This window comes from Myotis nattereri, assembly GCF_964212035.1.
Source record: "Myotis nattereri genome assembly, chromosome: 2".
Taxonomy (NCBI): Eukaryota; Metazoa; Chordata; class Mammalia; order Chiroptera; family Vespertilionidae; genus Myotis; species Myotis nattereri.
Genome location: NC_138076.1, coordinates 91,145,661 through 91,163,021, shown reverse-complemented (window position 1 = coordinate 91,163,021; position 17,361 = coordinate 91,145,661). Strand labels below are relative to the sequence as shown.

Sequence of the window (17,361 nt, the reverse complement as noted above, 5' to 3'; positions counted from 1 at the left end):
CACTGAGGGAGACAGGCATTTCTTTCTTATATTCTAAATGATATATCATGCCACATTGGTTAATAATAGGCACAGAAGACAAAGACCTGAGAAAAGTAGAGAAAGCATTGCTATGTGGAGAAAAATATCATTAAGAAAGGGTGTGGGTCTGGGCCCATTGATTTGATAGTTTTCCAAATCCAGGGTCTAAGGATATGTCAGTAAACACTTAGGTTTGGGTGAGTGAACTGGTCAATGCTGATACTATGGTGCTTGCCAGCTCCTCCCTGATACCCAGGTCCTGGAAGCAGAGTAATTGTGAGCCTCAGTTTACACAGTAGATGCATTTTGAGAATGTGACCCATACATTGGATCTTATTTGAAGCATAACAAGGGACCTGGATATCTAAAGAGATTCTTTGTAAAATGAATCATTGAAAAAATGGTTGTCATACACTGGCTTTTCATAAAAGCAGAACACACCTATAATCACTTCATACCTAGACAAAAGGTGCAGCGATGTGTGGTCCCTGCTCTGTCTGGGGCGCAACGGAAGCGTCCGGATCAGGCGGCCCATGGGACTGAGCAGACTCCCCAAGCTGGGGATCAAGTGATGGTTTGTGTGATGAACATTTTGGCTTTCGCAGACACTTACTTTATTTTCCTAACTGGACATTGTGCTCTCAAATGCATTTATCTTAGTCCTCTCTGTTCTCTCCCCTTTGTAAGAATGAAGTTTTTGAAGGACTGCCCCATTCAGCCCCTCATTCCTCTATATTTGCTTGTGAATGGGATCATCAGGGCCTTAAAGGTAAAGTACAATTAACCACTGTTTGTAGTTCTCATAGAAATCTATTTTATAGGCACCATGGAAAGCATCCTTTGATTGTTCAGAGGAGCCTGAACAACTCCCCCCTAAGCACATGGTTGTCAAAGCGACAGGGAGAGGTGCATCTTGAGACCTGCTGCAGAGAAGTGGGTTTTTCCTGATGAGCAGCATCCACCCAGAGTTGTGCCCCTGCAGTAGCTTCCTTCCTGCTGCCCGAGTTCAGTGTGCCAAGTTGTGGCTTTGGTCTAACTTTAGAGGCTGATGCAAAGGAGTTACCAACTGCCAACTGTACCATTGCATTTGGCCAGTGTAATTGCAGCTTTTCTCTGTGCTTCTTTTAAAAAGTTTCCTGTGCAAGACAGTAGAGTTTGCATTTGATTAAAACGTGTTTAATTTTAGCAGTTCTTCTATCTGTTTTTAGCTATTGCTCCTAGTTCTCAACTGACTAGCATAGAATTAATGTGCTGCAGTCATCAATGAAATGCCAAAGGCTGATGTTTGGGGCTAGGAGTGATTTTTTGTGACTCTCAAACTTATGTCAGTAGGGAGCTGATTTGCTCATGGAATTCATTGACAACTGTTTAAAGAGGAAAAGTAACCAAAGAAGAAATATCAAGGGTCTTGCACAGCCTGCAGTTAAGTTTCCAAAATCCCTGTCCCACAAAAATGCCACACCTGCTAAATGAACTTTAGGTTGACCTCCATCCATCACTGACCCTTCCCAACCAGCCAAGCCCACTCCAAAGCTTCCTACATCAAAGGTTAGAAAGCACAGCTCCTTTTCCCGAAATGGTTTAATAATGTCCTCATCTCCTAACAGCATTTAGAGGGTGATATTTTGGAAAGTACAAACACGTGTGACCCTCCCTGTAATAACATCCCTGTGGGATCCTCCTAGGACTCTGTTTAGCTCCAAGGAAACCCAAAGATTCTCAGCTTAACAGGTTGCATCTCCCCTGTGGTACCACAGGATTAGGGGAAGGCTCTGATGGACTGAGTGCCATAGCGATGCTCAAAACAAGGGAGTTTCCAGCAGCAATTACCTCCGCTCTGACCTCTCCCACTCCACTGCCTCATCATCAGGCCACAAAGCAGAGCTCTCCTTTAGAGCTGTTACTGTCCACAGGGTTTGTTCTTCTTCTTTTTTTTTTTAAATTAAATCTTTATTGTTCAGATTATTACATTTGTTCCTCTTTTTTCCCCTCATAACTCCCCTCCTCCCAGTTCCTACCCCACCCTCCGCCCTCACTCCCCACCCACTGTCCTCATCCATAGGTGCACGATTTTTGTCCAGTCTCTTCCTGCATCTCCCACACCCCTTTCCCCCCCAAGAATAGTCAGTCCATTCCCTTTCTATGTCCCTGATTCTATTATGATCACCAGAATATTTATTCACTTGATTCTTAGATTCACTTGTTGATAGATGCATGTTTGTTGTTCATAATTTGTATCTTTACCTTTTTCTTCTTCTTCCTCTTCTTAAAGGATACCTTTCAGCATTTCATATAATCCTGGTTTGGTGGTGATGAACTCCTTTAGCTTTTCCTTATCTGTGAAGCTCTTTATCTGACCTTCAGTTCTGAATGATAGCTTTGCTGGATAAAGTAATCTTGGTTGTAGGTTCTTGGTATTCATCACTTTGAATATTTCTTGCCATTCCCTTCTGGCCTGCAAAGTTTCTGTTGAGAAATCAGCTGACAGTCGTATGGGTATTCCCTTGTAGGTAACTGAGTTTATTTCTCTTGCTGCTTTTAATATTCTCTCTTTGTCTTTTGCTCTTGGCATTTTAATTATGATGTGTCTTGGTGTGGTCCTCTTTGGACTCCTTTTGTTTGGGGTTCTCTGCGCTTCCTGGACCTGTAAGTCTATTTCTTTCACCAGGTGGGGGAAGTTTTCTGTCATTATTTCTTCAAATAGGTTTTCAATATCTTGCTCTCTCTCATCTTCTGGCACCCCTATAATTCTGATGTTGGTACGCTTGAAGCTGTCCCAGAGGCTCCTTACACTATCTCCGTATTTTCAGATTCTTTTTTCATTCCGCCCCTCCAGTTGGGTGTTTTTTGCTTCTTCGCATTTCAAATGTTTGACTTGATTCTTGCGCTCCTCTGGTCTGCTGTTGGGTGTCTGTATAATATTCTTTATTTCAGTCAGTGTATGCTTAATTTCTAGTTGGTTCTTTATCACAACATCGAGGGTCTCATTAGATTTCTTGAGGATCTCACTACATTTATCGGCAGCTTCTAGACAGTTCTTGAGAGACCTTAAAAGTGTGGTTTTGAGCTCTATATCTTCCATTTCTGACATTTGCGTCCTGTTTCTTTGTCTCCGCATTTTTTTTATCTTTTCTTGGTGCACCCCCTAGTGGTCTTTGTGTGCAGTCTTGTTGTAGTTAAGCCTTGAATGTTGTCGGCAGTACCGGGGGTGATTTGACCTCCAGGCTAACTGGCTATGAGAGTCTGCTGTGTCTGCAGTGGGAGAGCTTCTGTGCTGGATCTCTAGGGCGGTGCTAATCTAGCATTTGCCTAAGGCTATCCGGCAAATGCCTCTGTGCAGGGCTTGGGGGCGGGGCGGGTCCCCCAGGATCTACAGGGCAGGCCAGAGCGAGCAGTTATGGCTGCTCTCAGTTCCGTCCCTAGGGGCTCTGCCTCTCAGAGTCCCAGCAGCCGCTGCAAACCTCGGAGAGAAAGCTGCCTTCGAGTTCCGACCGAAGCCAGACAGTCCCGCTTCTCCCGTTTGAGTCTGGGTCCCCAGAGACTCGCCCGGATCTGGAGCTCAGAGTCTGAAACTCCCTCCCGATTGAAAACAACAACCAGGCCCTCTGCCACCAGCCCGCTCCGCGTGCACTCCGCACCTGAGTATTTCACTTCAGCACTGCGCCTCCTCTGAGTCTGGGTATGATATTCTCTTTCCTCCTAGTTGTAGAATTTCCACTCAGCCAGCCTTCCTGTGGTTCTGGATGATGTCCGTTCCGTCTTTTAGTTGTTTTTTGAAGTGGCTGTTCGAGGCAGCAATCTCCGGCGTTAACCTATGCCGCCATCTGTCTGTTCTTGATAACAGCAAACTTTTCTTTTACAAAAGCCAACCCAGAACACAAACGTAATTTATTTTAATGAACAAACTAGGGCCCTAATAAACATCATTGATTCTCCCCAGCAATCTAAAACTGTTTGAAGCCAAATTAAAGTTTTGTGCTCATTATAGTGAGGTAGTACACAGTGAGTCTATAACCAGTAGAGCAACAGCAAACAGGTTTATGAAATACCAGACAACGATAGCTCCCAGTGGTGTCAATGCTTTGTATTTAAGCCCTGAGAGCACTGCCCACTGACGCCCAGCCTCCTTTCTGAAATGCATCAGATAGCACCACAGCATTGCATTTTATTGAAGAGAAAGCTGAGGAGGAGAAGTGAGTTGACATTTCCCAGAGTTACCAAAAAGAACTGAGGGTCATGACCAGTAGTAGATCATAAAATGAACTTAATAGGTTTTGACCACCGTTTTACAACTAGAATAAAAATTATTAGAGCGCCTCCCAGTAAGGTAAGTATTGTGTGATACACAGGTGTGTGGGGGCAAGTTGACCATATAATTTCTTATCCACACTGGGGCACTTGTGAGAGTACACGGGGGCTCTAGTAATACTCATACCAGCAAAGTGCCATAAACCAGGATTTTTCTGAGCCAACGAGAACCTTCAGTCACTCATTACTAGCTCATGATGTGAAGTGTATTTATAACTGAGCGCTATTCTAGTTTAGTGGCCATTTATCTCTCTAACGCTCACCACCTCTTCCAATGTCCTCCTTCTTAGTAATAATGGCTACCACCCAGCGAGCGGCTTACTATGTGCAGGGCATTGTGCTAAGAGCTCTCACCCCACTTTGAACACAGTCAGTCTTCACAACACTTTTCTGAAGCAGTTACTTGTAACAAGAAGGAACAACAAAAAAAATCAACCCTGGCTAACGTAAGGGGCAATTTCTTGGAAAAACTCACACTTCACAGGTTGGTGGCAGAGAGAGGAAGAAGGGAACAGAAAGCCTGGGTGGTGGCAACTACCTGCACCAGCAGCCCAGCTGGCTCCTCTCTTCGGGTGTCACTGGCCCAAGAACCAGTCCTGGGAAGGTAGTCAGATCCACAAACCTAGGAGCACAGGCACCAGGATTTTGCCTCCCACACACACAGGGTGGGTGGGGGACAGCCTGAGGGAAATGGGCACTGAGTAACCAAACCTGACCTGTACTCCCAGCTCCTGCTCACAGAGGAGCACATTGAAGCTTAGAGGCTGCGCCTCTTGAGTTCACACGGAGTGAAATGGCAGAGCTGGTATTCAGACGATGCCTGCCAACCTCACGGTCCCCGGTGGCTGCTCTGCCCCGGTCAAACTGACTTTCTCCTGTCTCCCAAACTCTTTGCCTTTGCCACACCACTCCCACTCCACGGAGGCCCCTCCCCTCCCCCCTCTCCCTGCTCATAGGGTCCAGAGTATACCATTCCTCCCGGAAGCCATTCCTAGAAGAGTCAGCTCTATCCAGCTGGTTCTCTGGACCCCTCTAAGCCCTCACCTTCCTTTTCTTGTGGAAATGTTCTACCTTCTGGACAGGCTGCAAGTCTTACTCCTGGAAAACCTAAGCAGCTGGACCAAATGGGAGTGTCATCCCAACATAGAAAAAAATTCCTCTGACTTAACATCCTCCGATTTAAGCACCAGTGCAGTGGTCCAAGGTGTGGACTGACACCCATCTCATCCTTTACTCACCATGGACCTGGGTGAAATGACAACGTCTCTGAGCCTGAGTATCCTCATCCAGAAAACAGGGATAAGTATAGCTCCTGGGTTAGCATTAAATGAGATCATATAGGCCACGCATGGGACTAACCACTTAGGTTTTCCTAGGTTTTGTCATCTTTTTATAAGAAGTAACTCCTTGTTGTAGGAAATAAGAGAATGCAGATAAGCACCAGTAAATTCTACCACTCAGAGAAACTCACTGTTGACATTTTGACTGATGGCTCCAGTTTTGGTCTCCCTATGCACATATTTATTTTAATACCTCTTGCTAGGAGAATTCATTGAAATGATGTACATTAAGCACCTAACCCAGCTCCTTTTGTACAACACCAGCCCCAGTGTCACTCTCACCTCTACACATGTAACCCCCAGGTCTCCATCACGAGCCCTCACCTCTCACTTCTCATCTCCAGGCTCTGATTCCACCTCCCTGCTGGCCACCACCACCCGATTTCCACCCAGAATTCTAAATGAGACAAGTCCAAACCTGAGCTCATCATCCACCCAATGGCGTAGCTTTAGTTCCTCTGCTCTCCGTCTCTCTTGATATTATCACCAACTTCACTGCCTGGATTTGGAGCCCAGTGTGCTACATCTCTTGACTCCATCCTGCCCTTTGATTTCACTCATGCTCAAAATCTCTCCCCTTCCTGCCATACTCTCAGTTATCAAAGGATTCTTTTTGGAGCCCTGCGTCATGAGGCGTGCCATGACATTGACCTTGGGAGAGGTGAGGAGTCTGGGAATTTGAAAAAGAATGAATAAACAAGTTGGTTTTCAAAAGACATTAAAGATTACGTTGTTAGCAAAGAGAAAACAGGAAACCAGGATTCCTTAGCAAAGAAGACCTGTTTGTTTTGTGGTTATATTTTCAGAGGAAACACCTGAGACAAAGGCATCATGGCCAGTCAGAGCTGGATGGGAATGATGGTCCTTTGTATAATAAAATGAGAGCACAGGTTCAATGGGGTGTCAGGATGAAGCCAGGAACCATTCACCCGAGGCGAGATGGTCTCTGTCCCCTAAGAGTAATTAGCAAGGGTGTCATTCAAAGACAGGGTCTGTGCTCCTGACTTGACAACCATGTAAGGACAGGAGGGATACGCTCACTGCACAGCCCCACTGGAATCCTAGTTCTCTGGAGATGGCAAGTGATGGAAACCTCCAAGAAAAGAGATGGGTGTGGGTGTGGGCATGGCAAAGGAGGAAAGGACCCATACTGTCTGGAATTGACCAGGCCTGTGACGTAGCCTGGAGGTAGCCGGAACATCTGCTGGAGGTTCCTCACAAGACAGAGGGGCCTATTGAGAGGTCCTCTAACATCTGGACCAGGCATAGGTGCTATGTCACTGGTGGTGAAAATGTGCTAGTACAATAGAAAGGAAAGTCTGTCCAACCGGGCTTCCGTACAGCACAGCGATTAGGCAAACGGAATGAGTTGGGGGATGAGGAGACAGTGGGGGATGTGCTGGGACCCAGTAGAGAGAGAATGAGCAAAGGGCATCCCTGAGGTGGGAGCCACGTGTTTGGTGGAAGAAACCATAAGGAGGAAGGAAAGAGAAGGTCCCCTGCTGTGTGTTACTCTGTGCTGACCAGACAGCACTTCCAGGCCACCTCAGTGACTCCCTAATCCCCACCTGTGTCTGTGAGTCTGGAAGAAGCAAGAGGCAGCTGAGACACCAGGTGACACACCAAGTGAGTACATGGTGTGCACACAAATACACACTGCACACTGTGTACACACGCTCACCCTGGGCCAAGAGGAAGGCCATGGGGCTCCTGCCCACAGCTTTTCACACCTGGTCCCTTGTGGAGGGTCCACACCTTAATAGCCACAGCGGTGTCACCCAAACATTTTCAGTGGTGCCTCCCCGCATGCAGAAACGCCTCCCAAGTGCTTTTCTCCCTCCTCAGCCATGTTTCTTCTTTTAGTTTTTTACATTTCTTGAGAGTTGCCTACTCTGGCTTCCTCACCTTCTATTTTCTCACCTGTAACCCTGCTGAAGCTGCTCTCATTGAGGTCACAATGGCCTCAATATTTCCAAGTCCAAAGAGAAATTTTTAGTCCTGGAGCCCCCATCCCTTTAACAAGAAACTCATCATCCTATCTAATAAAAGAGAAACATGGTAATTAGCGTACGACCGCTACCCTTCCCATTGGCTAATCAAGGCAATATGCAAATTAACTGCCAGCCAAGATGGCGGCCGGCAGCCAGGCAGCTGACACGAACAGGGAGGCTTGCTTGCTTCAGTGACAGAGGAAGCCAAGCTTCCCTGCATGCCTTGCCTGCCTTGCCGGCCTCTCAGCTGCACTCTAAGCAACATTGTAACAAATATAGAAGCTAAGCAAAATCCCAGGCTTCAGCCAGCAGGACCGCAACATTGTTTCAAATACAGAAGGTAAACAAAGGCCAGAAACCTGCTTTCAGCAGCAGAGGTCTCATAGCTGGAGCCGAGCCTCAGAGCTAAAGCTGGCCCAGAATTAAAAACAAAGGAAAAAAGGACAGGTTGGGAGCTTCAGTCACCCGCCAACCTGAAAACGGCCCTCAGCCCCTCACCCAGGCTGGCCAGGCACCCAAGCGGGACCCCCACCCTGATCCAGGACACCCTTCAGGGCAAACCCGCCGGCCCCCACCCATGCACCAGGCTTCTATCCTATATAGTAAAAGGGTAATATGCCTCCCAGCACCGGGATCAGCGTGACAGGGGGCAGCGCCCAAACCCCCTGGTCGCCCTGTAGCTCTGTGTGTCACCACCAGCTGGATGGAAATTGATGGTTATATGGGGTGAGGAGCAGGGAGCACTGAGGTTTCCAGCTTGGACAATGCCATCAAATGACAGGCATGTGGAAGATAATGAGTTACATCCAACACAATGAGGCTGAGGCCTGCGGACACTTGGTGGAGCTGTCCAGTTGAAGTCACACAAGTCTGAGGTTTGGGGAAAAGTTCTGGAAGGGAGCAGACTTGGTTGTCATCAGCATGTGGGTCAGTTGACACAGGGATTCTGCAGAATGAGGACATGGCCAGGTCCACGTGTGAGGGTCTCTATGGGGGAAAGCTGAGAGGAGGCAGAGACACAGAATGGCTTGGTGGAAGGGATGCCAGCTTTGGCTGAAGACAGGCTTGGCTCTCCCACTTTTTACGCAGATGACTTTGGCCAAGCCCCTTAACCTCTCAACAATAAACATAATCTTTGTTGTTGAAAGTCCTCAATTCCATTGTTTCTAAAGTGAGGAAAGTCATGTGCATTCGACAGGGTTATTTTAAATAAGGCAACATGCCTAAAAGCACTGAGTGTCTGTACTTAGTCAGCTCAGGCTGCCATAACAAGATGCGGCCGACAGGAAGGCTTAAAGCACAGATGTTTAATGAGGGGAGGGGAGGGTACTTCCAGCTGGTGACCAGGTCCGAGGTATGGCCATGGGAGGAGAAGGAGCAGGCCAACTGGAACCAGGAACGGACCTCAAGGCCAATGAAGTGAACCAGAGTAACAGTGAAGCTCTGGGTGCAGAGATGAATTTAAGTCAATGAAGCCCTTGTCCAAAGCAACTCACATGTCTAAAAGGAAAGATGCCCCCAAAGATGCTAAGGATAGATGCCTTCATCCTTGCTTATTATTCTCTCTTTCTCTCTCTCTCTCTCTCTCTCCTCCCCCTACTTTGCTGCTCTGCCCCCTGACCTCTGGCTCCCTGCCACAACCCAGGTGTCTCTCCTGTATGGCTCCATCAGGATGAGGCAGCTTCTGTCCAAGGCCGTGGTGACTAACGACAGAACTCACACAAATATTACACTTAGTCCTCAGCCTCTTCCTTTTCCTCTGGTTCATTCTGGCAAATTACTGGGTCTTGTCTGATTACCTGCCTGATTTTGTCCCCCTTTCCAGCAGCCTCAGTTACTGTGACGAAACCCCGTACCTTTGTGGCAGGGTCCTCACGCTCACCCACACGGGCGGTTTTGTCTATGTGTGTCCCGGTGGAGAAACCCTTGCCTGCCTGGTCCTAGGAAAGGTGCCTTCGCTCTTTTCAAAGTGGGAATGTTGCTCTCATAAGAGTTTTCAAAGGGATTTTTTACACTTGATCTTAGCCAAAAGGCCGAGAAGCAATCAAAGGGATTTTTTAAAAGGGGGATGAGGTAAGGAGGGCAAAGAATACGAGATGCTTTTATTTATTTTTATTTTTAAAAAATCTTTATTGTTGAAAGTATTACATATGTCTTCTTGTTTCCCTCACTGACCCTTTCTAGCCCGCCCCCACCCCCTGCCCAGGGCTTCACCACCCTATTGTCTGTGTCCATGGGTTATGCATATATGCATACATGGTCTTTGGTTGATTATCCCCCCTCAAGCCCCCCCCCCCACCTTCCCTCTGAGATTCCATAGTTATGAGGAGCTTTTAAATCACAGTGCAATTCTGATTACTGGTACAAGAGCAAGATTTGTTGTTGTTAATATTGCTAAAGCTGTGTTGTCATTCAGCCACTAGCACCTTGAAGTTATAGAAAGAGCATGGACTTTCAAACAAGACATAGCTTAGCTTCACTTGCATTAATGGCTTTTGTTATGAAAAGGACAAAGATGCTCTTATTGGCTGACTCCAACTGCATTTTGGGCAAGTGAAGGAGCATTTTCTCCCAACCCCAGATCACATGGGTTTGATCTGACAGGTAAGGGCACCCAAGGACAACTATAACATCTGCCAAGGTCAAAGAAGTAAATTCTGCTTGGGGCTCTGGGCTGGCCTGCTCGTGGCACCACAGTGCTCTGTACGGCGCACTGCACAGTTTTTGCTTGGCCTGGAGTAACTTCTTTCCCTGGTTATCTGTGTACATCTCTGGAACTTGCATAAATCAGTTTTGTATGTTTTGGCCCGGCTGCGTGCAGTGTCATTAATGTAGGTGTGTTTTTGGTCTCTGGATGTAAATACCATACAGTAGCAAATCTACTTAACATCAGGTTAGGGTTGGAGGCCTTTTGTAAAGACATTTGTCTGGAAGTTCAGGATGACATTAAACAGTGGCCACTGACATCCCCTCTTGCCATGCTGTGAAATGAAGTTCCTGGGGCTGTGGCTCTGTGTCTATGTGTCAGTGCTCAGTGAGGAGCCCCCATGCTTTAGAAGTTGAGATGAAGACTCTGTTGTGTGTTTCCAGAGGTAGTGCCTGGGGGAGCTTGGACCCTGCATAACTGTACTTCTATCTCAGCTGCATGCACAGTCTCTGTGTATTTGCAAGGAGCTGATAGGCTCTTTTTGGCAGGTGGGGGGTGCTTTATAAACATATCAACCCCTGAATGGCCATCAACATGGGGCACTTCTGTTTATCAGTAGCCTCATCTCAACCTAGAGGCTCACTCCTGTCTGTAGCTTTAAAAGGCCTCTTGAAATATGGTAGCAATCATTCCAGGTAGAAACTATAGTTTAACTCTAGCCCTAACTGGTTTGGCTCAGTGGATAGAGCGTCAGCCTGCAGACTAAGGAGTCCCAGGTTCGATTCCGGTCAGGGGCATGTACCTTGGTTGCGGGCACATCCCCATGGTGGGTGTGCAGGAGGCAGCTGATCGATGTTTCTCTCTCATTGATGTTTCTAACTCTCTATTCCCTCTCCCTTCCTCTCTGTAGAAAATCAATAAAATATATTTTTTTAAAACTATAGTTTAATTCTAACCCTGCTGTTTGGCTTAACAATAGAAAAGTTATTTTTATTTTCTGAATTATATAAAACATCCCATTGATTGTGATCTTACTGGTTTTAGAAAGCAACTTCCTCTGTACCTGGGAACCAGGACGGGCTCTGTTGCAAAGACCACAGCTCCCTCTTAACATTTTTTACAAGCAGGTCACGGTTTAGCCAGGGGTGAAGAGCCTAACCTTTCTAAGGTATGAGCCTGTGACCTTTCGGGGGTATGAGTCTGTAACCTGTGACCTTTCTAAGGTATGCGTCTGTGACCTATGTTGAGAAATGGAGCGACGAACTTTGTGTGTGTTTAGCCAACCGTTTTTGTGGTTTTTGTGAATAAAAGCTTACTTCTACATCTGGTCGGGGCTGCAGTTCAGTCCTTGCTACGGCGGGGTGCTGTAACTGCAGTCGCTGGCCAGCTAATAAAGGCTCCCAAATTCTACCCTTTGGCTCCGCTGGTCGTCTCTTACGGGTTGCCCCATAACACTCTGAGTTCCCATGAGTTTGGAGGCACTCTGAGCATCTGTCACTGGGAGTCCTTCCGGCCTGACTTCCTCCCAGGTCAGAAGGCGCTGGCTGCGCCCTCTGCTGGGCAAAGAGGGGAACGCCCTCATTCTGCCGTGTCCCTTTGGGCACTTCTGGTTTTATTTTCACTGGAGCCTTGGATGATCAGAGGGTGTGCAACTTGTGGATCCTGCCCTCATCTGTGATGCCCAATGCCATTCTCATTGTGCCCCATGCCGCCCTCTCCATGCTGGGGGCCAGGGCGCCTGCGGACTCAGACACTGGGGCAGGCAAGGTATTCCGTGGCGCCCCTCCCCCTCTGCTCTCCCCAGGCCATGACTCCTCAGTCACTCCCAGCCACAAAGCTAACGTTTAGACACAAGTAAACACAGCTGAAAGGCAAAAGAACCCATTTATAAGCTCGGGCCATCCACCAACCAGGACTTCCCTTAATGTCCGTGACACTAATTCCTGAGCAGGGTGCTTGGGAAGAATGTCCAGGCTCCAGTCTAAAAAGTAAGCCAAGCCTATAAAGGCAGTTAGGGAAAAGCCAGGCTGCACTCATGGAGGAGAATGACCTGGCACCTCTCCGCAGAGGTGTACCGCCCCCCCCCCCCCCCCCCCCACACACACACACACAGGGACCGCACAGCTGACTCAGGCCCACGATAGCCTAGCATGGCAGACAGCTTCGTTCTCTTCTCTGAGCACCAAAGACCTGAATCCAGGGCCCCTCCACTCCTCCCACACAAGGGCTTCCGAGGCTTTGTTCCTGGGGCCTTGGCAGAGGTGGAAAGAGCTTGTGAAAAAACCATGGGGCTAACAATGGCTGTCAGCAGGACAGTGCTTTGGGTCAGTCAGCAGCCAGGTCTCACACTTTGGAGAGCCCCAAGTTCTGACCCGCGCGGCTTCCCTGGGGTGCTGCAGAACTCGCTCCCTGAATAGAGGATGGCTTATCAAATACGTACGCCTCTAAAAGTGGCAAAATATTCCCTTAGCCAGAAATGGCAGGAAGAGGACTTCCTTCCTTCCTTCCTTCCTTCCTTCCCTCCTTCCTTCCCTCCTTCCTTCCTTCCTTCCTTCCCTCCTTCCTTCCTTCCTCTATTGATATTTATATCTTATTTCACAACGAATTTGGAGGGTCTTTAAATATTTGCTACAATAAGATAAAAGGAAAATATGTAGTTAAAAACAGAACTGTAGGAAAAGCTATGACGGCTGAAAAGCAGAGGAACAGAGGTTCTGTTATTTTTTCCTACTCTAGTGGTGAGGAATTATGCTCATTCTCACTTGCCCCGCCCCACCCCCATTGCAATGAAGAGTATCAGTAATGGGTCCTAAATAATTGCTAGCACCTGGACTAAATTTTTGGCTTTGGATTTTCTTGCCACCAAAGCAGTAAGAAAAAATATGGTGATCAACAATAAGTTGCACATTTTCCATGGAGTAAAACATATGCTCTCTCAGGAAAAATACAGATAAGTCTGAAAGAACATGTTCATGTGAATCAATCCATAGAGGGGACACAGTGATTCAGGGTGACATCATCAGCAGGCTACACAAATGCATCAGAAAGCTCTGAGTGATCATTTACCAGGGCCTCCCTCGATGGATGGTGAGATGGTTATGACAAAGCACATTTTAGGAAAATAGTTGGGGCCAACCCAAATGGTCCACAACTCTGGTTGTCTAGGGTCTGGCCTAATCCAGAGATGACGTCCACACTGTTTAGGAAGTGATGGGCGGCATGCCCCTCATGTGATTCCCTGTTACTATCATTCCCTCATCTGGGCTTTTGATAGAATGTGAGCATAAGAAGCTCAGGTTTGTAGCCGCTGGCAGGGCCCTGGAGTGCAGACTTTGTACACTGATGAGAAGTGGGCTGCATGTACCTGCAGACTGAAAGCACCTGGCCAGGACTGACCCAAAGGGACAACCACCCCTCCTCTGTGGGCATGTCATAAGTTAGTGGTATTCTGGAGAAATGAACATGGTAACACCTAGACTTTCTGGATGTTATGAAAATCCAGGTGACTAGGAGGGATAATCAATTGTTTCTATCTGAGAAAAGACGGCAGCAAAAATAACTAGACATTGAAGTCATTTGATTTGCTTTGCTACACTGAGCACCATGCTAAGAACCACCTTGTTCCATTCTTTGCCTGAATCAGTAGAGATGGTCGTTGAAATGGGGACCATGTCACTTCTTTCCATGATGAGTGCAGAGAGATCTGACTCAAAAGTGGCCAAAGTTCAGGAGACTCATTTAAATAGGCACATTCTCTGTAACTGGCCTGGTCTACCACTTCCGTAAGTCACAATGGGAAAAACAGTCATTGAAATTGTACTTTGCCAAACAACTGAGCTCAGTTTGAGAAAACAGTTGTCATTTCCCCCTTCGTGTGCCACATGGAATGAGCCTGACGGTCAGTAATTGCAGAGCCTTTCATGTGACTCACCTGCGGGCCACTCAGCTGTCCCCACGAGGCTCGTAAGAGAAAATAAGTTTTCGTTCTTTTTCGGTTTTGGGCTGATGCATATCCACAAAACCTCATTCCTAGGGAGCAAACGAGCCTTTCACTATCATATGTGTGGAAGTGTGTATAAGATCTACTAGGCAATGAATACAAGATGGAATCTGCACCTGGATACCACAGAAATTATAAAAAGTATTTTAAGATGCATAACAAGAAAAATAATGTACCACAGTGAGATCCGTCTCACACCCGTAAGGATGGCTACTATAACATAACAACAAAACAGCCCAGGAAATAACAAGTGTCGATGAGGATGTAAAGAAATTAGAACGCTTGTGCACTGTTGCTGGGAATGTAAAATGTTTCCAGTGGGAAACAGTATGGAGGTACCTTTAAAAATTATAAATGGAACTGCCATATGATGCAGCAATTTCACTTCTGGTCATATACCCAAAAGAATAGAAAGTATAGTTTGAAAAGATATGTGTACACCAACGTTCACTGCAATATTATTCATGATAGGCATAATAGGCCAAGTGTCCATGGACAGATGAGTGGATAAACAAAAATGTGATATGTAAATACAATGGAATATTATTCAGCCTTAGGAAGGAAGGAAATTCTGACATGTGCTACAACACGGATGAACCTTGAAGACATTTTGCTAAGTGAAATAAATCAGTCACAAAAGGATAAATACTGTATGATTCCATTTATATGAGGTACGAAGAGCAGTCAAATTTGTAGGGACAGAAAGTAGAATGGTAGTGTCAGGGGCTATGGGGGAGGTTGAATGTGGAGGGGATGTTTAACAGGCACATACTTTCAGTTTTTTAAGATGAAGAGAGTTCTGGAGGTGGATGGTGGTGATGGTTATACAATAACATGAATGTACTTAATATTACTTAACTGTGCACTTAACCATGGCCAAGATGGTAAATCAATGTTGTATTTTACCACAATTAAAAGTAAAAAATAAAAGTAAAATAATGTGTTCTTAGTCCTGCTAAGCCTCCCAGAATGATGGGCTCTCCCAGGAGGCAGCAGATGGCAAGTGCAAGGTCACTTGGTCATTCCATGTATGTGTATATTCATGCTCACAGTCTCAAAACTCCATTCACTCTCTGCTGACCGAAGGTCTTAGTGCCCCACCTTTGCTCTCCCAGTGCCTCTGGCTTGGCGGGGTGGGTGGGGGAGGGGAGAAATACTGGTGGGAACTACTGGTATAAGCTACCCAGTTGAATGCAGGAACCAATCAACCAAACAAAAAAGGGGAGGAGATGGAAGTGGAAGTTACAGCTCCAAGGAAGTGACTAAAAGAAGAAACCAAGGAGAAGCCACCATGAGAAGTGTCCCGTTCTGTCAGAAAAGGGGTTACGTGTGTGGAGTCTGGGCCCAGGTTGGAATCCTGGCTCTGCTACTTTATAGATTCTAGTGTGATTTTGGACCTGCCATTGAAATTCTCTGTGCCTCAGTCTCCTCATCTGAAATGAGCTTAGAACAGGGCTCCATGTGCCTATGAGCAAGGCAGGATGATTACGTGGAGTGTAAGCATTTGTTAAATAGCAGAAAAGTTTCTTTAATTCATCCTCTCTACCATACTGAGAGGTATAGGGGAAACTGAGGCTCAGAGAGGTGAGGTGTCTCATCTGAAGAGGGCCAGAACCGCACGCAGGTCTCTGACTCTGGGTCCCAGTTCCTACCCTGCAGCTCCACTCTCTCCCTGCCTCCTTGGTGACCTTTCTTCAAGCCGTGGGAAGTAGGCAATGCGGGGAAGCGGGTGAGGGTGAGCCACGCAACCTCTGGAGCGACGACTCCTGCCCCTGCCCCTGCCCCTATTGCTTCTGCACTCAGAACGGAACCTGCACTATGAAACAAGAGCCTTGAACAGACTGCCTGAGAGTTTCAAACCAATACACGCCCCCCTGTGGGAAAGCATTTCCTTCATTTGCTCGTTATGTGGAGACTGACCTGCCCAGGCCTCATGCCAGCCCTGCGCTTGGCCCATCTCATCGCCATCATGTCTAGTCCTTGGAAGGTGGACAAGGCTAGGGAGGGAAGGTGGACCTTTGCATGTTTTTTATTCGAATAAGTGATTCATGCACATAGTAAAAATTTGAAGGCACCAGAGGATATTCAGTGTAAACTGAATCTTTCTTCCACCCCTACTCTCCAGTGCCTGAAGCTCTTACCAAAGACCTCCACTATGATTAGTTTCCTATGAAAGGAAGGGAACCCTAAAATCAAATGACTTTGCTCACTAGGGAGTTGGCTCAGATGGCCAACAGACAACCACAGAGCAAGCCAGTCTGTAAGAGCTGGTGGGCATCAAGAGACTCAGGAACCCCTCAGAAATGGGGTTTCTAAATGGGGTTCAGCTTCCCACTGGGTGACTGTGTGGGTAGGTCATTGTCTGCCATGCCCATCTGCCTTGGACTGCTTCTCTCGGCTGTGAGTGTGAACCCCAGAAAACAGTCCCTTTGGGCTGCTTCTAAGCCTTTCATGCTGAAGGCTGGGAGCCCCCACCCTCTGCTTGTTGTTATGGAAGGAAGAGACCAGTTCCTTAATCGTGCACAGACCAGGAGAGGCTCTGTGCATGATCTACACTGAGGAATAACAGAGATTAGCATCGACAATCTTCCTCACCCCTTGCCTCATCCTCTCTTTCTTTTCCTTCCTTTCCATTTGCTTCCATTCCTCTTCCCCGCCCCCAAGTGCACACTAGACACATACAATAAGCAGTGCCTGGGCTTCCTATGGATTTATGATTTACAGTTATTCCTCTTACTATCTAAGTGGCTTTGCCAGGTAAAATATTAAGCCATCACTGCCATTATAACCTTTTCTTCCATGATCTCATTGGCAGCTGGTGTTGCCATGACAACCAGGCTGGAGAACTGGTACTGAGCTTCTGTGGAAGATGATGTGAACACTGGTGTGTGTGTGTGTGTGTGTGTGTGTGTGTGCGCGCGCGCGTGCGTGCAGACTTTCCATCATGTATATCTGTTGTGTGAAAGCAATGGATGGATTTCTTAGTCCACACCTTCTGCTTCTCCTTCCAATCTGGTCAAAATTAGCTTCAGGGCTCTAAATCCATAGGAAGGA

At 47.0% G+C, this 17,361-nt stretch overlaps 1 protein-coding gene across 1 annotated transcript; it reads left to right on the top strand.

Moving 5' to 3' along the window:
• Positions 1 to 709: 709 nt before the first annotated feature.
• Positions 710 to 12,724, top strand: TMEM272 (transmembrane protein 272; the record flags this gene model as incomplete). The annotated part of the gene is given in 6 exon segments (XM_081083908.1): positions 710 to 790; positions 9,306 to 9,379; positions 9,381 to 9,469; positions 9,472 to 9,493; positions 9,495 to 9,609; positions 12,533 to 12,724. Coding segments are annotated over 6 exon segments (573 nt in total).
• Positions 12,725 to 17,361: the final 4,637 nt, after the last annotated feature.